The sequence below is a fragment of the Belonocnema kinseyi genome, chromosome 4 (genome assembly GCF_010883055.1).
Source record: "Belonocnema kinseyi isolate 2016_QV_RU_SX_M_011 chromosome 4, B_treatae_v1, whole genome shotgun sequence".
NCBI classification, from domain to species: domain Eukaryota; kingdom Metazoa; phylum Arthropoda; class Insecta; order Hymenoptera; family Cynipidae; genus Belonocnema; species Belonocnema kinseyi.
This window is the reverse complement of record NC_046660.1, coordinates 8,270,409-8,294,160: the sequence shown is the minus strand read 5'-3', so window position 1 is coordinate 8,294,160 and position 23,752 is coordinate 8,270,409. Positions and strand designations below refer to the sequence as shown.

General features: G+C 23.0%; 1 protein-coding gene across 1 annotated transcript in view; it reads right to left on the bottom strand.

Annotated features, from left to right (window-relative positions):
• Positions 1 to 23,752, bottom strand: part of LOC117171401 (sodium-independent sulfate anion transporter) — a 65,320-nt gene that overhangs the window by 17,368 nt on the left and 24,200 nt on the right. The window contains exons 2-5 of the mRNA XM_033358679.1: positions 22,005 to 22,225; positions 15,265 to 15,460; positions 6,752 to 6,972; positions 105 to 666 (exon numbers count right to left, since the gene is read on the bottom strand). Coding sequence (XP_033214570.1) covers positions 105 to 666; positions 6,752 to 6,972; positions 15,265 to 15,460; positions 22,005 to 22,214 — 1,189 coding nt within the window. The 5' untranslated portion in view covers positions 22,215 to 22,225. The remainder of the gene's footprint in view (positions 1 to 104; positions 667 to 6,751; positions 6,973 to 15,264; positions 15,461 to 22,004; positions 22,226 to 23,752) is intronic.

The window sequence follows — 23,752 nt, the reverse complement described above, 5'->3', positions numbered from 1 at the left end:
TGGGAATGGTATAAAAATATAAAGTAGCGTCAGAAAAAATAAGTGTAAATCCTGAAAAATTTAAAAAACTGTCTCACGTAATTTAGGGATGACCATGGACCTACCTTTGGGAATGAAATAAAAATATGGAGTGAGCAGCGTCAGAGCCAGAAGAATGAGCACTCCCGTGTAAAGTCCTCCCATCGGCGTCTTGACACCACTCGCATGATTGACGGCCGATCTGCTGAAGGATCCCGTGACAGGCATTGAACTCGCGCAAGATCCGAGAACGTTGCAAATGCCCAGCGTTAAAAGTTCTTGAGTCGCGTCCACATTATTGCCACTGGCGAAAGCTTTTGCGATGGCAACATTGCCCAGAACACCGATAATCGGAACGAGAACGATTGCAGGTCCGAGCTCGGAACACATTTCCACAAAATTCAGGGTGCGGTTGTTCACCTGGGTGGAAAAAGGTGGCAGGCGAATTTCCGGAAGACCTGATCTGACGGGGCCGGTGAGAATGAAGGGCGAATTATTCAAAGATTCCATCTTGTAGGCAATTACTGAGCATATGACGACGACAATCGCATTTCTGGCGGTCGAGAGTAGCCAGATGATTTTCATCATTACGAGCTGTCGCTTCGTCGGCTTCTCGCCTTCGCCGCAGAGTTTGATGTCTTTCATTTTCTGCGCAGGGAAACCGCTGTTATCATATTGTGCGAATTTTTCTTTCAAGATTTAACAAAATAGTACAATTTTCAACCACGGAAATTGTAAAATAAAAAATATATATTTAAATTTTGAACTAAAAATTGTATAATTTATAAGATTAATTTAAAACAAATTGTTAAACAACGGAAATAGATTTTTGGAAAAATGGGATGGTAAAATATTCAGGAAAAAATTAATTTCTAAACAAATAAAAAAGAATTTTTCGATAGTTTTCCAACTAGAAGAATAATATTCTACCAAAAATACCAAACAAAATCAATAAATTTTCAACCTTTTTTTTTAAATATTCTACCAAAAATAAAATAATTAGATTTTTATTTGGTGAAATAAATTTTTAATTAAAAAGGGAAGGAATTTTTAACAAAATAGTTCAATTTTGAACCACAGAAATTAATTTTTAACGTAAAATGGAAAGTTTCAAATAATGAGAGTACTCTTCTCCTAAATAAGACAAGGTTTGATCAAAATAGTTTTTTTGGTATAAAAACAAATGAATTTGAAAACAAATAATTTTATAATCAAAAGACGAATTTTCAACTTAGAAAATATTCAAATTTTCAACCAGAAATTTTATAGTTAAAAAGTTAAATATTCAGGTAAAAAAATTAATTTCCATAAAAAAGAAAGTTGGAATAGAATCGGTAAATTTTCGATATTTTTCAAACGAGAAGAATAATATTCTACCAAAAAATACAATAATTTAATAAAATACACGAATTTTCAACCTTATATAGTTGAATTTTAAACTAAAAAAAAAAAAAAAAAAAAAAAAAAAAAAAAAATATTTTGAACCAAAAACGGAATTGTTTAATTTTTAGTTGAAAAAATAAAAAAAAAGAGTTCTAACAAAAAACTTCAATTTTTAACCAAAGAAAAGTTACATTTTTATTTAATTAATTTTAAACAATAAAAAACAAAGTTTACTCAAATTAATAAAATTTTCAACCAAATTCATTCATTTTTTTCCAAAAAGATGAATTTTTAAGGAACTATTTTCCTACAAAAAGAAAATTTTCAACCATTTTTTTAAGTTTTCTACCAAAAAATAAAATAATTAGATTTTCAGTTAGTGAAATAAATTTTCAACCAAAAAAGAAACGAATTTTTAACCAAATATTAAAATTCAAAATTAAAGAAATTAATTTTTTACCAAAAAGATGAATTTTCAAACAAATAATTTTCTGCTAAAAAGGCGAAAATGGAAAAGAAAATTCCATGAAAAAAAATTTAACAAAATATTTAAATTTTCAACAAAAAATTAATTTTTGTTTTTGCAAATTTGACTTTTTGTTTGTTGAAAAGACATTTTTTTGGTTTGAAAATAGTAGAAAATTCAACGATTTCGTAGAAAAATAATCTTTTTCGGTTCATGATTCAATTATTTTTGTAGAAAATTAAAATATTTTGTAGAAAATGATATTTTTTTATTGAAAATTCATCATTTTCGGTTAAAGATTTATCAATTTTGCTAGACAATTTAAGTATTTGGTAGCATTTTTTTTTAATTCAATTTCAATCAATTTTAAATTCAATCTTTTTTTATAGAAATTTATCTTTTTTGGTTAAAAATTCAATCACTTTGGTAGAAAATTAAAATTATTAGTAGAAAATGACCCTTTTTTAAATTAATTTTTTTTTGTCGAAAGTTCGACTTTTTTAAGTGACAATTAATCTTTTTTGGGGGTAAATATTTATCTAGTTTGGTGAAAAATTTAAATTTTTGGTTGAATTTTTTAAAAATAAAAATTCAATTTTTTGCAAAAAAGTCGTTCTTTCTGTTAGAATATTTATTCCTTTTGATAGATATTTGATCTTTTTCGATTAAAGATTCAACTATTTTGCTAGAAAATTCAACTATTTTGTGGAAAATTACCTCTTTTGATAAAAATTCAATTGTTTTGTAAAAAAATCGCCTTGTTTTATTAAAAATTAATCTTTTTTGTTGAAATTGAAAACGATTTTATTAAAATTCGTGTTTTATAATAAAAAATTCATCTTTTTTGTTAGAAGATTGATCTATTTTCGAAGAAAATAAAAACATTTTGTAGAAAATGGTCTTTTTTGTTGAAAATTAAATAGGTAGACCATTTAAGTATTTGGTTGAATTTTTTTTCTTCGATGAAAATGTAATTCTTTGGCAAAAAAAATTCATTCTTTCGGTTAGGAAATTCATTTCTTCTGGTAAAAAAAAATATAATTTAACTATTTGGTTGAATTTTTTAAAAAATTTAATTATTTTGCAAAAAACTTAAATATTTTGTAGAAAATTACTTTTTTTTTGTTAAAAATTCAATTGTTTTGTAAAAAGATCGTCTTGTTTTATTGAAAATTCGACTTTTTTTAATGACCCTTTTTGTTGAAAATTAAATTGTTTTGTCGAAAATTCGTCTTCTTCATTGAAAATTAATCTTTTTTGGTTCAATATTCAAATATTTTAGTAGAAGACTACTTTTTTGTTAAAAAAAGTTAATTGCTTTGTCGAAAATTCGACTTTTTTCAATTGAAAACTCACATTTTTCAAATGAAAATTCAACCATTTTCTGGAAAATTACCTTTTTTTCGTTAAAACTTCAATTGTTTTGCGAAAAGTTCGTTCTTCCTGTTACAAAATTAATTTCTTTTGATAGAAATTTAAACTTTTTCGGTTCAAGATTGAATAATTTTGTTAGAAAATGTAACTATTTTGTAGAAAATGACCCTTTTTGTTGAAAATTCGACTATTTTGTCGCAAATTCGTCTTTTTTATTGAAAATTAATCTTTTGTGGTTCAAGATTCAAATATTTTAGTAGAAGATTACTTTTTTGTTAAGAAAAGTTAATTGCTTTGTCGAAAATTCAAATTTTTTCAACTGAAAACTCATATTTTTCAATTGAAAATTCAACTAATTTGTGGAAAATTAACTTTTTCTGTTAAAGCTTCAATTGTTTTGTAAAAAACTCGTTCTTTCTGTTAGAAACTTAATTTCTTTTGATAGAAATTTAATCTTTTTCGGTTGAAGATTCAATAATTTTGTTAAAAAATGTAACTATTATGTGGAAAGTGACCCATTTTTTTTGAAAATTTAACTATTTTCTGGAAAATTACCTTTTTTTGTTAAAACTTCAATTATTTTGCAAAAAGTTCGTTCTTCCTGTTACAGAATTAATTTCTTTTGATATAAATTTAAACTTTTTCGGTTCAAGATTGAATAATTTTGTTAGAAAATGTAACTATTTTGTAGAAAATGACCCTTTTTGTTGAAAATTCGACTATTTTGTCGCAAATTCGTCTTTTTTATTGAAAATTAATCTTTTGTGGTTCAAGATTCAAATATTTTAGTAGAAGATTACTTTTTTGTTAAGAAAAGTTAATTGCTTTGTGGAAGATTCAAATTTTTTCCACTGAAAACTCATATTTTTCAATTGAAAATTCAACTAATTTGTGGAAAATTAATTTTTTCTGTTGAAGCATCAATTGTTTTGCAAAAAACTCGTTCTTTCTGTTAGAAACTTAATTTCTTTTGATAGAAATTTAAGTTTGTCGGTTGAAGATTCAATAATTTTCTTTAAAAATGACCCTTTTTTTTAAAATTAAATTTATTTGTCGCAAATTCGTCTTCTTTTATTGAAAATTAATCTTTTTTGGTTCAAGATTCAAATATTTTAGTAGAAGATTACTTTTTTGTTAAAAAAAGTTAATTGCTTTGTCGAAAATTCGACCTTTTGCAATTGAACTCATATTTTTCAATTGAAAATTCACCTATTTTCTAGAAAATTACCTTTTTTCGTTAAAACTTGAATTGTTTTGCAAAAAGTTAGTTCTTCCTGTTACAAAATTAATTTCTTTTGATAGAAATTTAATCTTCTTCGGTTGAAGATTCAATAATTTTGTTAGAAAATGTAACTATTTTGTAGAAAATGACCCTTTTTGTTGAAAAATCGACTATTTTGTCGCAAATTCGTCTTTTTATTGAAAATTAATATTTTGTGGTTCAAGATTCAAATATTTTAGTAGACGATTACTTTTTTGTTAAAAAAAGTTAATTGCTTTGTCGAAAATTCGACTTTTTTCAATTGAAAACTCACATTTTTCAAATGAAAATTCAACCATTTTCTGGAAAATTACCTTTTTTCTTAAAACTTCAATTGTTTTGCAAAATATTCGTTCTTCCTGCTAGAAAATTAATTTCTTTTGGTAGAAATTTAATCTTTTTCGGTTGAAGATTCAATAATTTTGTTAGAAAATGTAACTTTTTGTGTAGAAAATGACCCTTTTTTATTGAAAATTAAATTTATTTGTCGAAAATTCATCTTTTTTGGTTCAATATTCAAATATTTTAGTAGAAGATTAATTTTTTATTAAAGAAAGTTAATTGCTTTGTCGAAAATTCGACTTTCTTCAATTGAAAACGCATATTTTTCCAATGAAAATTCAACTATTGTGTGGAAAATTACCTTTTTTCTTAAAACTTCAATTGTTTTGCAAAAAACTCGTTCTTTCCGTTAGAAAATTAATTTCTTTTGGAAGAAATTTAATCTTTTCCGGTTGAAGATTCAATAATTTTGATAGAAAATGTAACTGTTTTGTAAAAAAGGACCCTTTTTGTTGAAAATTCAACTATTTTGTCGCAAATTCGTCTTTTTTTATTGAAAATTAATCTTTTGTGATTCAAGATTCAAGTATTTTAGTGGAAGATACCTTTTTTGTTAAAAACTTAAATGCTTTGTCGAAAATTCGACTTTTTTCAATTGAAAACGCATATTTTTCAAATGAAAAGTCAACTATTGTGTGGAAAATTACCTTTTTTTCTTAAAACTTCAATTGTTTTGCAAAAAATTCGTTCTTTCTGTTAGAAAATTAATTTCTTTTGTTAGAAATTTAATCTTTTTCGGTTTAAGATTCAATAGTTTTGATAGAAAATGTAACTATTATGTAGAAAATGACCCTTTTTTTTAAATTCAACTATTTTGTAGAAAATTACCTTTTTTGTTAAAACTTCCATTGTTTTGCAAAAATTCGTTCTTTCTTTTATAAAATTAATTTCTTTTGTTAGAAATTTAATCTTTTCCGGTTGAAGATTCAATAATTTTGATAGAAAATGACCCTTTTTTTTTAAATTCAACTATTTTCTGGAAAATTACCTTTTTTTTGTTAAAACTTCCATTGTTTTGCAAAAATTCGTTCTTTCTGTTAGAAAATTAATTTCTTTTGTTAGAAATTTAATCTTTTTCGGTTGAAGATTCAATAGTTTTGATAGAAAATGTAACTATTATGTAGAAAATGACCCTTTTTTTTAAATTCAACTATTTTGTAGAAAATTACCTTTTTTGTTAAAACTTCCATTGTTTTGCAAAAATTCGTTCTTCCTGTTAGAAAATTAATTTCTTTTGTTCGAAATTTAATCTTTTCCGGTTGAAGATTCAATAATTTTGATAGAAAATGACCCTTTTTTTTTAAATTCAACTATTTTCTGGAAAATTACCTTTTTTTTTGTTAAAACTTCCATTGTTTTGCAAAAATTCGTTCTTTCTGTTAGAAAATTAATTTCTTTTGTTAGAAATTTAATCTTTTTCGGTTGAAGATTCAATAGTTTTGATAGAAAATGTAACTATTATGTAGAAAATGACCCTTTTTTTTAAATTCAACTATTTTGTAGAAAATTACCTTTTTTGTTAAAACTTCCATTGTTTTGCAAAAATTCGTTCTTCCTGTTAGAAAATTAATTTCTTTTGTTCGAAATTTAATCTTTTCCGGTTGAAGATTCAATAATTTTGATAGAAAATGACCGTTTTTTTTAAATTCAACTATTTTCTGGAAAATTATCTTTTTTTTTGTTAAAACTTCCATTGTTTTGCAAAAATTCGTTCTTCCTGTTAGAAAATTAATTTCTTTTGTTAGAAATTTAATCTTTTTCGGTTGAAGATTTAATAATTTTGATAGAAAATGTAACTATTTTGTAGAAAATGACCCTTTTTTTGAAAATTAAATTGTTCTGTCACTGAAAAAAGAAAGTAACTCATCCAAAACTGGTTTGTGCGCAATAAAATTGGTTAAAATTACTCTGAATATGAGGAGGATGATGATGCAGGTGAAGCTCATGGCGGTGTCCCAGAGACTGGTGTTTCCGATGTTCTCAAAGACAGCTTTTAAGGTGTCCATGAAACCTGAGGATGAAATCTTGAGGCCTAGGAGCCCTTTTAATTGCGAGACTACGATGATCACTGATGTTGCTGATGTGAAGCCTACCGTCACGGGAACCGATATAAAGTCGACGAGCACTCCTGCAAGAACAGGGTTTTTCCCGGGTCGAAAACATTTTTCACACTCAATGAAAGTTAAAAAATCAAACACTCAATCTAAAAATTGTTTCATTCAAAGTAATAAAAACTGAAATAAAAATGAAAGCACATGGGAGTAAAACACTTGAATTTTAAACTTTGAAAATTGAAGTTTAAAAGTTTTTTAATTGGATAATTTTTTATTCAAATGCTCAATAATTTACACGTATTGAATAAAAGCTACCAACACTTTTTAATTGAACAATTTAAAATTAAATGCAGTTAAACTAACAAATTGCAAATTTTAAACTTTTATAAAATGTCGAATTTCAAGTGATTATTAATTCTAGTTTCAGCTCAGAATTTGTTAAAAATTGAAAACTTCCTCTTTAAATTCGGAATTTTGATTCTTTTCGAAAATTCTCACAGAATAACAATTTTTTTTGAATAATTCAATTTTTTATTTAAAATTGTTATTCTCCTGGGTAAATTCCAATTCCAGCTGAGAATTGATTTTAAAAAATTCCCTGTGCAAATTCATAATTTCCATTTTTTTCAAAAATATCCCGTTTTAACTTAAAATTTATTCCTTTAAAAAAATTCCCTTTTCCAGCTCGAAATTTATTTAAATTTTAAAATTCCCTACTTCAACTCGGAATTATAATTATTTGGAAAAAGTTCCTGTTCCAATTCAGAATTTGTCTTCTTTTCGAAAATTTCGCAAATTAACAAAGTTTTTTTGAAAATTCGTTTTACTTTTTTTTTTTTAATTAAAAATTAATCTTTTTTGTTAGAAACTTCATCTTTTTTGCCTGTAGATTCAATTATTTTGGTAGAAAATTTAAATATTTTTTAGAAAATGACCTTTTTTGTTGAAAACTAAATTGCTTTGTCGAAAATTCGACTTTTTTTATTGAAAATTCATCATTTTCGGTTAAAGATTCATCAATTTTGATAGAAAATTTAACTATTTGGTAAAATTCGTTTTATTTTATTGAAAGTTCATTTTTTTGATAGAAATTTCATTCCTGTTGGTTGAAAATTACCTTATTTGTTGAAATTTAAAAAGTGTTTTTTGAAAATTCTTATTTTTTAAATTAAAAATTCATCTTTTTTGGTTAAAGATTCAATTATTTTCGTAGAAAATTCAAATATTTGGAGAAAATGACCTTTTTTGTTGAAAAATCATCTTCTTTTAATGAAAATTCATCTTTTTGATTCAAAATTCAAATAATTTGGTAAAACATTACTTTTTTCTTGAAAATTTGACTTTTTTATTGAAAATTCATCATTTTCGGTTAAAGATTTATCAATTTTGGTGGTCAATTTAACTATTTGGTAAAATTCGTTTTCTTTTATTCAAAGTTAATTTTTTTGATAGAAATTTCATTCATTTCGTTGAAAATTACCTTATTTGTTGAAAATGAAAAAGTTTCTTTTTAAATTCATATTTTTTAAATTAAAAATTAATCTTTTTTGTTTAAAGATTCATATAGTTTGGTAGGAAATTGAAATATTTGTTTGATTTTTTTTTATTTTGAAAATTCAATTGGTTTACAAAAAATTCGTTCTCTCTGCTAAGAAATTCATTTTTTTTTATAGAAATTTGATCTTTTTGGTTTGAAGATTCAACTATTTTGGTATTAAATTCAATTATTTTGTAGAAAATGAAATTTTTCTTGAAAATTAAGTTATTTTGTCGAAAATTAGTCTTCTTTTATTGAATTCCAGCTCAGTAATTATTAAAAATCGAAAAATATTTAAAATTTGAAAATTTCCGGTTCCAAGTTAGAATTATTATTAGTCTCGTTAAATTCCAGTTCCAACTATAAATTTGTAAAAAATTCAAAATTCCCTGTTTAAATCCGAAATTGTTATTCTTTTAGAAAAATTCACGTTCCAAATGAAAAATTTTTATTCTTTTTTAAAATTCTCCATTTGAAACAATTGTCTAAATTAGAATTTTTTGTAAAATTCACTGTTCCAATTTATAGTTTAATTTTTTTTTCGAAAATATTAGATTTAAAAAAAGAATAAAAATTTTGTTTGAAAAATTCAATTTTCCATTGAAAATTATTATTCTCCAGGATAAATTCCAATTTTAATTTTTCAACAAAAAATTTCATTAATCAAAAATTTTGTTAATCAAAAAAGAAAAAAATTGGAATCAGGTTGTTAAATTACTTAATTAAAAAATGAAGTTTCAAATTTAAAAAGGAATTTTTTAATTAAAAAATGAATTTTTAAACCAAAAAAGACGAATTACTTACAAACAAAATTGTTAAATTTTCGAGTCGAAAATAAGAATTTTCTACAAAATGCTTCCACTTTCAATTAAACTAAATTAATTTTTAACCAATTATTTTTTAACCAAATAAGTTAAACTTCTACCGAAACAGATGAAAAATTGCAATCAAATTGTGAAATTTTCGAGTCAAAAAGACGAATTTTGCAACGAAATAGTTCAATTTTCTTCCAATTTTTGTTGTATTTTCTGCAAAATAGAGGAATTTTCATTAAAAAAATTAATGTAAAATCGAAGCAGCTTAATTTTTAACCAGAAACTTTTTCTGTTAATCAAGAAATTTTTTATTTCTACAGAAAAAAAGAAATTTTCGACCAAATAAATTTTTCAGTCCAAATAGGAAAAAATTGCAATAAAATTTTTGAATTTTCAATCCAAAAGGACGAAATTCTTAATGAAATACAAAAATTTTCAACAAAATAGTTAAATTTGCTAATAATTTCTTAAATTTTCTACTAAACAGTTGAATTTCTACAAAAAAAGTTTAATTTTTATCAAACAAACAAAAATTTTTACAAAAAAAAAGAAAAAAATTGCATTTAAATTGTTGAATTTTCAATAAAATATTATTAATTTTCAACAAAACAGTTGGAAACAGTGGAAAAATTTTGCGATCTTTAAAAACAATTGTAATGAATTTAAACTAATTTCAAATTTTTTCATAGCATTTTCAAAACTCTATTTTAATAATATTATTGAGAATTCATATTATTAATAATTTGCGTAAAAAATCGTTTAATTGCATGATTTTACGCATTTTTCGTTAAAATTTTAAGTTTTTGTTATTGTGCAAAACTTCTTTGTTATTTATTTTCATATAAAAAATTGAGAATTTTCAAATTTTTAAAGTTATTTTAAAAAAAAAAGTCTTTTCTGCTAGAAAAGATGGCTTTTCAACCAAATACTAGAATTTTCAACAAAATAATTGAATTTTTAACAGAAATAAAATTTTATCTAAATTATTGAACCTTTAAATCAAAAGACAAATTTTCTTTACAAACATTAAATTTAAAAACTAATATTATGACTTTTAAGGAAAAAATTAATTTTCGACGAAACCGATGCATTTTTACACGACAAAAATGAAATTTTAAACTAAAAACTTATTTTTTACCAAAAAGGCGAATTTTCAATTAAAAAATATCAATCCTAAAAAAATGGTAATTTGAATTTTCAATTAAATTTTTATTAGAAAATTTATTTAAAAGTTTAGTTTAGATAAAAAAAAAATGCATTTGACTCTTCAAGATGAGAAATGGAATTTTTGTTGACAAAAAAAAAGTTTCAACGAAAAAAATTGAATTTATAATATTAATACCCTTTTTTTTGAAGTTATATTGCAAGAAATTTAAATGAAAACAATATTTCATCAAAAAAATTTCTCTTATGATTATAATTTTTTTTTATTATAAATAATTTGATTTTTTTTAAATGCAGCAATCAGGTATTTTTCGACAGAAAAATTAGTTTTTTTATATGTCAACTTTTTTTAATTCGGAACTTTATCATAATTTTAGGAAAATTCATAATTTGTCGATTAATCTTATGATTTTTTCAAACAAATTTAATAAACAAATGCATTATTCGTTTAAAACATCAGAGAATTTATCAACTAAGTATGACTGATAATGAAATTTTCATTAAGTTCCCAATTAAAAAGACTGACATTGAAAAAACGAATTTTTCCATTCACAGAAATTGAATTAAAAAAAAAAATTTAACCAAATACTTGATTGTGACAAATTTTCTGAAAAATATTTGAATTTTCAATAAAAAAGTCAGTTTTCAACCAAATAGTTCAATTCTCTGAGAAAATAGATTAATTTTTAACCGAAAAAGATTAAATTTCCAATAAAAAGATGAATTTTCAATGAAAAAGTTGAATTTTTTAAAAAAGCAATTGAATTTAAAAAAAATTTTAATTCACTACCAAAATAGTTTAATCTTAAACAAAAAAAAAAGAATTTTTAATAACAGAAGACGAATTTTTGAAAAAAAAAATTAATTTTTCTACCAAAATAATTGAATCTTCAACCAAAAAAATGAAATTTCTAACAGAAGGGACGAACGTTCTGCAAAAAAAATGTAAAAAAATTCTTAAATTGTATACAATCCGAAAAAGATGAACTTTGAATTAAAAAAAAACGAACTTTTGACAAAACAATTGAATTTATCAATAAAGAATATTAAATTTCTACCAAAATAAATATATTTTCTATCAGAAATTGTAAATATTGTGCAAAGAATTAAATTTCAAATGAATAAAAAATCCTTAAAAATAATTCCAAATTTTATTTGAAAGTCTTGAAACATCTGTATGTTGTTTACATTTTTTTAATTTAAATTTTTTATTATTTTTGAAACTATTTTAGAACTTTTAAACATCCCTTAAAATTAATTCAATTTTTTATATCTTTTTTTTTAATTCTTCCAAATTAAATAAATTTCCTTAAAATCTTCCACATTGAATTTTCATAATTTCTTAAATCTTTTTAAATAATCACTCATAATTATCATTTCAAAGTAAAAATCATTTTTATTTTTCAAAGGAAATGTTTTTTGATCTTCTAAAGCCATTCAAAATTTTAAAAAAGCTTTAAAATTTTTTGTTAAAATTCTGCCAAAATTTAGATTTTGTTTTAAATTAGGCCGTGGGCTTTTTAAAACGATATTGAAGAATTTTTTACTGACAAATTATTTTTTTTTTAAATTGAACAATAAAAATTTAACGTTCAAAATTTAGTTTTTAATATTTACTATAATTACTGATTTTAAACAAACAGTCAGATATTTCCTAATATTAATTAATTCTTATTTTTTTTATATTAAAAATTTTCAAATTGAAGGACAGTTCAATTTTAAAAATCACTATTAATTTACGTTGGACCGGGAAACCCGGAAAACCGGGAAATGAGAGTGAATTTATTTTTTGATCGGGAATTTTACAAATTTTTTAGCATACAAATTTTGTTTAACTAATTTCCTAAATTGTGATTTTTATAAATTATGATATCATTTAGTTTAGAAAATATTTCGAAAGTCTCTCAATTAAAAAATTTTCCATTTTAGATTTTTAGTTTTTAAACATATATTTTAATTTAAAGAAATTTAAAATTCAGTTTTAAAGGTTAAAAAAAAGTAAAAATTTGAAGTTTTTAAAACCAACGATTTAAAAAAAAAATTCAGAAGAAATTAATATATCATTTAATCCGATAATTTTATTTTTAAATTGAAAATTTTCATGATTTATTAATAAAATATTTTTAATTCACATTTTCAGGTATTTTTTTATATTAAATTTAATAAATAAATTTATTAATATATTATTTCTATTCATTTTTTCAGCTATTAAAAAATGTAAACGTACCTTTTACTATTTGCAACTTAAAAATAAATCCATAGCCTAAATTATTAAATTTTTATCTCATTTAATTTGAAATTTCTTATTTAAAAAAAAAAATTGACTTATTTTAAGAGATATTTAGAAGTTTTAAAAAGATTGAAAATTAATTAAAAACTTGAAATTATTTCAAATAATTTAAACGAAGGGTGTTAATATTTTTTTCCGAACTTTTAAATATATTTTTAAATTAATCGAAATTTTTCTACAATTTTGGAAAATCTAGCAAATTAAATAAAATCCTTAAAATCTTCCATGTTATTGTTTGATCATTTTTCAAATCTCTTAAAATTTACTTAAACTTTCAGTAACAATAATTTTTCCAAGTGAAAAATTATTTTCAATTTTCCTAAGAAACTGAATAAAATTTTTCTTAACAAAATTCTACATTTTTTGTTTGAAATATATAAAAATCAAAATTTTATTTTAAATTCGGCTCTAAGTATTTCAAATTAATTCAAGTTTTTGAATTTTTGAAAAAAAATTAAGTTTTCTACCAAAATAATTGAATCTTCAACCAAAAAAATGAAATTTCTACCAAAATAAATTAATTTTATATCAGAAATGACAAATATTCTGCAAAGAATTAAATTTTAAAAAAAGTTAATCTTCAACCAAATAGTTTAATTGTTTATTAAATTTGTTTTGAAAAATGGTAAAATTAATAAAGAAAATTATGAATTTTACTAAAATTATCATAAAGTTCCTAGTAAAAAAAAATGGACATAAAAACAAAAATGAATTTTTCTGTCGACAAATGCCAGATTATTGCATTTGTTCATTAAATTTGTTTATAACATAAACAGTTATAATCTTAAGAGAAATTTTTTAAAATGTAATATTGTTTCCATTCAAATTTCTTGCAAAATAACTTGAAAAAACGTATAATTATGGAAAATCGTAGAAAAAATTTTTTCAACAAATAATTTGTTTACAAGAAATATTTTTGTTTATTGTATAATAATGGAACATCTTTAACTAATGTTACTCAGTACAACTATTAAACATAATTTAAGGAGTGGAAGTATCATTTAAAGCAATTTTAAGCCAGAAATATTAAAAATTGAACGGTTACATTTTTTTTATAAGCTGAACACTTCTTAAATTAAACGTTAAAAAATGTTTAAAAATGGTTAAAAAATCCTTAAAAAGCTTCCAAATTTTATTTATAAATTTTAAAAAATCTGCATGTTTACATTTTTTTTATTATTTTTGAAATTTTTTAAAACTTTTAAACATCCTTTAAAATTAATCCAATTTTTTCGACACCGAAATTCAACAATTTTTTACCTAAAAATTAATTTTTTTAAATAGAACAATTAAAATTTAACGTACTCTAAATATAAACTAATTCTTATTTTTCTTAATTAAAAAATTCACAATTGAATAGTTTAAAAATTTAATTAGAGCTTTTAATTATAAATATATTATTTTGATATTATTTAAAAATTGAAAATAGTTTATAGATTTTCAATCGGGCGTTTACATTTGTTTAACTAATAAGACTTGGAATAGTTTAAATAATTTTTAACGAGAGTAACTGGAAATTCTAAAATTAAACTAATAATATGACTTTTCAGCAAAAAATTAATTTTCCACGAAACTGATGCATTTTTAACCAACAAAAATGAAATTTTAAATTATTTAAATTATTATTACTTAATTTTTAATTTTCCCAGTATATTGTAATTCGTTCGAAATAGTATCAAAATAGTATCCTCGCACAAAAAAATAGTAAAGGGGGAGGGTCGGTAAGGCCGGTTTTTGGCCTAATTTATTTTTGGACCAAAAAATCTGAAAAAATCATGGTAGTATCTTATAAGTATCCCGAGTCGATTGCACTACCCACCAACTGTATTTTCGAGAGATTTGACACTCTTAAACATGTATTCTGAGGTTAGCTCGGGTTTACTATGGTTTTCGGGGTCGCCGAATACAAATCTGGCGTCCTTTGACTTTTATCGCGTAAGGTTCAAGGTCATTGGAAGGTCAAATCGAGAGAAAACGGTCAAAAAAATCGAAAAAAATACGTTATAGGTTTCTGGAGTCGCTAATTACGAATCTGGCATCCGTTGAACTCTATCGCTTCAGGTTGAAGGTCATTTGAAGGTCAAATCGAGAAAAACGGTAAAAAAAATTTTTTTTAAATATGCTATAGGTTTTTGGGATCGCTGATTATGAACCTGGTGTCCGCTGACCTTTATCGCGTCAGGTTCAAGGTCATTTGAAAGTCAAATCGATAAAAAAACGTTGAAAAAATAAAAAAATATGTCATTCCCATGACCTTGAACCTGACGCGATAAAGGTCAGCGAACACCAGGTTCGTAATCAGCGACCCCAAAAACCTACAACATATTTTTTTAAAATTTTTTACCGTTTTTTCTCGATTTGACCTTCAAATGACCTTCAAATGACCTTGAACCTGAAGCGATAGAGTTCAACGGATGCCAGATTCGTAATTAGCCAAAAACCGGCCTTACCGACCCTCCCCCTTTATTGATAAAAACCTCATATTTATAAACTGCGAATGGTTATTTGTCATGTTATGAATGTTTTTTTTTCTATTTTTATAAATAATGTAATTAAATACCTAGTCTCAAGAAGCCCATCATCAGTTGCATGCAACCTGATAAAAAAGCGAGGAGGATTGCGAAGTCCACACTTCGACCTCGCACGTATTCATGGGTCATGAGTGACATCAAAGCTGTGGGACCAATTGTTATGTCTTTGCAGGATCCAAAGAAAACGTAAACTATGGCGCCTATGAATGCCGAATAGAGTCCATACTGAAAAAAATTTCAACCTTTTTTTTACCCATTTTTACCTTCCCACAAATTCAAAAAATCAATTAATGAACTTGAAATTTTTAAAAATTATATTAATTTAAGTAATTTTAAACTAGACACATTAAAAATTAAAAAATAATTTTTTTTTTAATTCAACAGTTCTTAAATTAGAACTTAAATTATTTTTATTTTAAATTGTTCAGGCATCCTTGATAAGCTTTAAAATTTTATTTCAAAATTTTGACAATTCTAGAAGTGGTATTAAATTTTGTCAAATTCAAAATAATTTCTGAATTTTTTTTTCGCAACTTTTAAATTTATTTTGAGTTGAATTTTTCCTATAACTTTTAGAAAATCCTGAAAATTAAAGAAAATTGATAAATAACAATGGAACAGTTACTATTTGTAAAAAATATTAGAATAATATTGAGAGATATTTAGAAGTTTTAAAAAGATTCGAATTAAATTTTGAATTTGAATTAATTTGAAATACTTAGAGCCGAATTTAAAATAAAATTTAGATTTTTATAGATTTCAAACAAAAAATGTAGAATTTTTTGAAGAAAATTTTTATCCAGATTCGTAGGAAAATTGAAAATGATTTTTCACATGGAAAAATTATTGTTACAGAAAGTTTAAGAAAATTTTAAGAGATTTGAAAAAAGATCAAACAATAACATGGAAGATTTTAAGGATTTTATTTAATTTGCTAGATTTTCCAAAATTGTAGGAAAATTTCGATTAATTTTAAAATATATTTAAAAGTTCGGAAAAAAATGTTAACATCCTTCGTTTAAATTACTTGAAATAATCTCAAGTTTTTAATTAATTTTCAATCTCTTTAAAACTTCTAAACATATCTTAAAATAACTCAAATTTTTTTTTTAAATAAGAAATTTCAAATTAAATGAGATAAAAATTAAATAATTTAGACTATGGATTTATTTTTAAGTTGCAAATAGTAAAAGGTACGTTTACATTTTTTAATAGCAGAAAAAAATTAATAAAAATAATATATTAATAAATTTATTTATTAAATTTAATATAAAAAAATACCTGAAACTGTGAATGAAAAATATTTTATTGATAAATCATGAGAATTTTTAATTTATAAATAAAATTATCGGAATAAATGATACATTAATTTCTTTTGAAAATTGGTAAAATTCCCAGTTTCCGACCACCACCTGTTTTTTTTTTAAATCATTGATTTTAAAAACTTCACATTTTTACTTTTTTTTAACCTTTAAAACTGAATTTTAAATTTCTTTAAATTAAAATATACGTTTAAAAACTAAAAATCTAAAATGAAAAATTTTTTAAGTGAAAGATTTTCGAAATATTTTCTAAACTAAATGATATAATTATTTATAAAAATCACAATTCAGGAAATTAGTTAAAAATGGTTGAAATTAAAGTTAGACAAAATTTTTATTCTAAAAAATTTGTAAAATTTCCGATCAAAAAATAAATTCACTCTCATTTCCCGTTTTTCCAAGTTTCCCAGTCCAACGTAAATTAATAGTGATTTTTAAAATTGAACTGTCCTTCAATTTGAAAATTTTTAATATAAAAAATAAGAATTAATTAATATTAGGAAATATCTGACTGTTTGTTTAAAATCAGTAATTATAGTAAATATTAAAAACTAAATTTTGAACGTGAAATTTTTGTTGTTCAATTTAAAAAAAATTAATTTGTGAGTAAAAAATTCTTCAATATCGTTTTAAATAGCCCACGGCCTAATTTAAAACAAAATCTAAATTTTGGCAGAATTTTAAGAAAAAATTTTAAAGCTTTTTTAGAATTTTGGAATGGCTTTAGAAGATCAAAACACATTTCCTTTGAAAAATAAAAATGATTTTTATTTTGAAATGATAATTATGAGTGATTATTTAAAAAGATTTAAGAAATTATGAAAAATCAATGTGGAAGATTTTAAGGAAATTTATTTAATTTGGCAGAATTAAAAAAAAAGATATAAAAAATTGAATTAATTTTAAGGGATGTTTAAAAGTTCTAAAATAATTTCAAAAATAATAAAATACTTAAATAAAAAAATGTAAGCAACATGCAGATTTTACAAGACTTTCAAATAAAATTTGGAAGCATTTTAAGGATTTTTTAACCATTTGAAATTTAATTCTTTGCAGAATATTTGTCATTTCTTGTAGACAATTAATTCATTTTGGTAGAAATTCGTTTTTTTTTTCGTTCGTTTTTTTTTTATTCAAAGTTCATCCTTTTCGGATCAAAATTCATCTATTTTTGTATACAATTTAACAATTTTGTGGCATTTTTTTGATCTTGGAAAACGTTCGTCCTTTCTGTTAGAAAATTCATTTCTTTTGGTAGAAATTTCATCTGTTTTGGTTGAAAATTCATTTATTTTAAAAGAAAACTTAATTGTTTTTTTTTTCAGAAATTCGTCTTTTGTTATTAAAAATTCTTTTTTTTTTTTGGTTTAAAATTCAACTATTTTGGTAGCGAATTAAAATTTTTTTAAAATTCAATTGCTTTTTAAAAAATTCGACTTTTTTAGTGAAAATTCATTTTTTATTGAAAATTGAATCTTTTTCGGTCAAAAATTAATCTATTATCTCAGAGAATTAAACTATTTAGTTGAAAACTGACTTTTTGATTGAAAATTTATTTGTTTTTCAGAAAATTTGTCCTTTATGATAGAAAAATAATTTATTTTGGTGGAAATATCATATTTTTTATTAAAAATTCAACTACCTTGGTAGAAAATTCAACTTTTTTGGTTGGAAATGACCTTTTTTGTTGATAATTCAATTGTTTTGTCCAAAATTCGACTTCTTTTATTGAAATTCAATCTTTTTTTGATTAAGGCTCAACGATTTTGGTGGATAATTAAAATATTTTTTTCAAATTCAATTACTTTGTCGAAAATTCGACTTCTTTATTAAAAATTTATCTTTTTGGTAGAAATTTCATCTTTTTCGGATGAAGGTTCATCTATTTTTGTATACAATTCAAGTATTTGGTTAAATTTTTTTTTAAATTCAATTTCTGTGAATGGAAAAATTCGTTTTTTCAATGTCAGTCTTTTTAATTGGGAACTTAATGAAAATTTCATTATCAGTCATACTTAGTTGATAAATTCTCTGATGTTTTAAACGAATAATGCATTTGTTTATTAAATTTGTTTGAAAAAATCGTAAGATTAATCGACAAATTATGAATTTTCCTAAAATTATGATAAAGTTCCGAATTAAAAAAAATTGACATATAAATTTTATTTATATATTTTTTTTATTGTATTTTTCTGTCGAAAAATAACTAATTGCTGCATTTAAAAAAAATCAATTTGTTTATAATATAAACAATTATAATCATAAGAGAAATTTTTTGATAAAATATTGTTTTCATTTCAATCAAAATTCAATTTTTTTCGTAGAAACTTTTTTTTTGTTATCAAAAATTCCATTTCTTATCTTGAAGAGTCAAATGGAATTTTTTTTTATCTAAACTCAACTTTTTTTTATAATTAAACATTCTTTTGCTTTAGAGGAAATGTCATATTTTTTTAATAAAAATTTAATTGAAAATTCAAATTACCATTTTTTTGGGATTGATATTTTTTAGTTTAAAATTCGCCTTTTTGGTAAAAAATAAGTTTTTAGTTTCAAATTTCGTTTTTGTCGGGTAAAAATGCATCACTTTCGTGGAAAATTAATTTTTTCCTGAAAAGTCATATTATTTGTTTTAAAATTTCATTTTATTTATGTTAAAAATTCAATTATTTTGTTGAAAATTCTAGTATTTTGTTAAAAAGTCATCTTTTTTAGCAGAAAAAACTTTTTCTTTTTAATAAATCAAAAAATTTGAAAATTCTCAATTTTTTATATGAAAATAAATAACAAAGAAGTTTTGCACAATAAGAAAAACTTAAAATTTCAACGAAAAATGCGTAAAAACATTAAAATTAAACGACTTTTTAAGCAAATTATTAATAACATGAATTTTCAATAATATTATTAAAATAGAATTTTGAAAATGCTATCAAAATATTTTAAATTACTTTTAATTCATTACAATTTTTTTTAAATTTCCCAAAATTTGTTCACTGTTTTCAACTGTTTTGTTGAAAATTAATCAATTTTTATTGAAAATTCAACAATTTGAATGGAATTTTTTTTTTTTAGTAACAATTTTTGTTTGTTTGTTAACAATTAAACTTTTTTTGTAGAAATTCAACTGTTTAGTAGAAAATTTAGTAGCAAATTTAACTGTTTCGTTGACAATTTTTGTATTTCATTAAGAATTTCGTCTTTTTGAATTGAAAATTCAAAATTTTATTGCAATTTTTTCCTATTTGGACTGAAAAATTTATTTGGTCGAAAATTCTTTTTTTTCTGAAGAAATTAAAAATTTCTCTATTTTGCAGAAAATACAACAAAAATTGGAAGAAAATTGAACTATTTCATTGCAAAATTCGTCTTTTTGACTTGAAATTTTAACTTTTTTGTTTAAAAAATAACTGTCTGGTTAAAAATCAATTTAGTTCAATTAAAAATTTAACCATTTAGTAGAAAATTCTTATTTTCGACTTGAAAATTTAACAATTTTGTTTATAAGTAATTCCTCATTTTTGTTTCAAAAATTCATTTTTTAATTAAAAAATTCATTTTTAAATTTGAAACATCATTTTTTAATTAAAAAATTTAACAACTTGTTGCAATTTTTTCTTTTTTAATTAGCAAAAATTTTTTTAAAGCTTAAAACATCATTTTTTTGATAAAAATTTAAACTTTTATCGTTAACAAAGCAGCCGTCTAGTTAGAAATTAATAAACTTCAATGGGACTTTCACTTTTGTTGAAAATTTAGCTTTTCTTTTTGTAAAAAATTCAAGAGATTAATAGAAAATTTAACTATTTTGTTAAAAATCTAAGTATTTTTTTTGAAAATTTCGTCTTTTTGGCATTCGTTTAAAATGCAACCATCTTTTTAATGGACAATTTGTTTGGTTCAAGATTCATAATTTATTTTAAAAAAAGTATTTTTTGATAATAAATTAAATTATTTAACAGAAAATTTAATTATTTTGTTTAAAATTCAATTAAATGTTTGAGAATTAACTTGTTTGTTGAAAATTAATATATTTTGGTATCAAATTCAACTTTTTGATATAAAATTCAACCATTTTGTAGACAATTCGTTTTTTGATCGAAAATTAATTCTCTTAATTAAAAATTTAACTATTCAATTTTTTCTTAAAAATTGATATTTTTAGTTTAAAAATTTAACTACTTAGATCAATATTTTAGAAACGAGACAAATATAAACTAAACATTAATTAAATGAAATCTTTGATTTTCATCACATCCATTATTCAAACTATTTTGTTGAAAATTCGTATTTTTTGGTAGAAAATAAATCCTGCTTTGTTTAAAAATAAACTTTTTCGTTAAAAATTTTTATTTTTCACTCGAAAAATCCACAGTTTGGTAAAAAATTGTACTATTTGATCGCATATTTATTTATTTTGTTGAAAATTCTTTTTTTCCGTAGAAGACCATTTCTTTGGTTAAAAATGCAACTATTTAGATAAAACATAATCTACTTTATTTTTTAATTTAATTTTTTTTATTTTTTATTTTTATTATTTTTTTCTTTTAAAACTTCGACTATCAGTTGACAATTTTTAGAAAACAAAAAAATATAAACTAAAAATGTGTCAATTAAAATTTGGACTGACGTTCATTTTTCAAATATAATTAAATATGTGTATATATATAAATAAATAAATTTATATTAAAAATATAATTATAAAATAATTTTTCAATATAGTTTAAAACTTATGTGTTTTGTTAAAAATGCGTCTTTTTGGTATAAAATCAATTTTCTGGTTAAAAAATGCACCTGTTTTTAATTTTTAATTTTGTAATTTTTTTGTTGAAGCATAAATTATTACATTTTTTGTTGAAAATTCATCTTTATAGGACCAAAATTTAACTCTTTGCTTCAAATTTGAACTATTTTTCTAGAAAGTTAAATTTTTGGGTTGGAGATTCATAATTCAAGATGAAAATTTGGTATTTTATACTTAAAAATTAATTTATGGAACTGAGAATTAAAATATTTCTTTGAAAATTCAACTATATGATTTTTCAACTTGACTTTTTGGTTTGAAAATTCAACAATTCGGTTAAAATACAAAATTCGTCTTTTTTTTGTTGAAATTATTTTTTTGTTGTTGAAAATTGTACTATTTTCTTGAAAATTAATATCTTTTGGATGATAATTCAACAACTTTTGTGGGAAATTCCTCCCTTTTGGTTCAATTAAACTGTTTTTTATGCAAAATGACAAATCTTTTTTTTTTGCTAAAATATAAACAATTACATTTTGTTGTTGAAAAATAATATTTTTTTCGTCAAAAATTCAGGTCTGGAAATTATAAAAATACATTTTTACTAAGCAAATATAAACATTTAAAAATAATTTTCACCTAAAATAAAGGATTTTCGGGGTTAAAAAATAAAAATAAAATTTTCTTTTGCTTTTCAAAATGTTACCTGTGGTTCCAAACCTGCCAGTGTTGCATATGCAAGCCCTTGGGGCATTACTGTCAGTCCAACTGTAATACCAGCAATTGCATCGTTAAAAAATTTATCCGAATCATACTTTGGAAGCCAAGAGACAATTGGTATTCGTTTTTTTACGAATTTGCTTATCCAGTTGCCATCTCTCCTTATTCTCCAACGATTTGGTTTCACTACCGACATCCTCAATGATTCTGAAAATTTAAATAGTTAATTATTTTCTAATTCCAGAAACATTTTTATTTTTATTTCCAGGTTTAGAAATTCGAAAATTTTTTAATGTTCTGAGAAAATTGGAATTTATCTTAAATCTAAGTTTTTTTATTTATTTCATAGGAGTAATTAACGCGCAACACTTTTTTTTGGCCCTTGATTTTTTTTCAGTAAAATAAAATTTACTAAGTAAAAAATACTTAAAAATTATAGATAAATTTTAAAATCAAATATTAAAATTAATTTAAGAAGAATTTGATTGAATTTAAGATGTAAGATTGTAAAGTATTAATTTTTACTTTTTAATATGAATTCATTTTAAGATAAAAGAAAAAGTGAAGACATATCATTTTATATATTTCTATTCATGAGTGTCACGATTTTAGAAAATTTAATTTGTTTCTATTGGGAATGGTGGTCTACCATTTCGCCACCTGGTGCCGAAAACTGGAACTAGAAAGAGTAGGTACCATTTTAAATGTGTACATTAATTTTGGCCTAAAAGTGTTTTTCATGGTCAATAAAATTTAAAAAATTGAACCCTAAAACTAACCATTTTTCCATTTGAATTAATAAAAACTTAGCTGCAAATGAAAGCACTCAAAGTGGAAGTTTTGAATTTCAAACTTTTAAAATTGAAGTTTAAAAGTTTTTAAATTCAATAATTTTGTATTCTTCTTTATTCATAATGTGTCCCTTAAGGGTTTACATGACTTCCATTCCTTACAATCTTTCCGTTCAAATCTATATTTTTTACAATCTTATCCTTTCTATATATACAATTATTTACAACTATTTACATAAAGTCTTATATCTAGTTCCTTATTTCTATTTCCTGCAATAGCGCAATTTAGGACTTATTAGCAAGCGAGTGAGCGATTGAAAGAAAGCGAGAGTGCAAGCGAGAGAGAGAGAGAGAAAGCATGAGAACGCAAACGCATTTATACCTCCATTTACCTTTTTCACGTGCATTCTTTCATTCTCCCTCATTCGCTCCTCTAGCACCCTCCAACTCCTTCATCCATTCTTCTCCTAATCCATCCTCCCCTAGAATCTTAACCACATTTTCTTGCCAGCTTCCTTTATCTTCCATTCCTCTCCTACATCCTTCCCATACATGCTCCCATGTTTCCTCCTCCCATTCACATATTCTACACTTTCTGTTCTCTTCTTTTTCCCAGTACATCCCCTCCCTTACCTCACTTCCCAGCCTAAATCTTGCTATTCTAGTCCACCTTCTCTCTCCCCATCCCTTTTCTAAATACTTTGGCACCCCTTCCTTTTTTATCATCTTATACCATTTATTGTATTTTGATTCCTCAATCGCCCCACATCTTTCTATTAATTGTCTTTCCCTCTCCCTTTTTTCCAATTCTTCATAGTTTACTCCAGTCGAGTCTTCTATTTCTCTATCATTAAAGAACTCCCTCCTTTCTTCTTCCCATCTCGTTAATTCGATCGCCTTCCCTCTACACTCTTCTACCTCCATCACTTTCTCGCCAACTCCC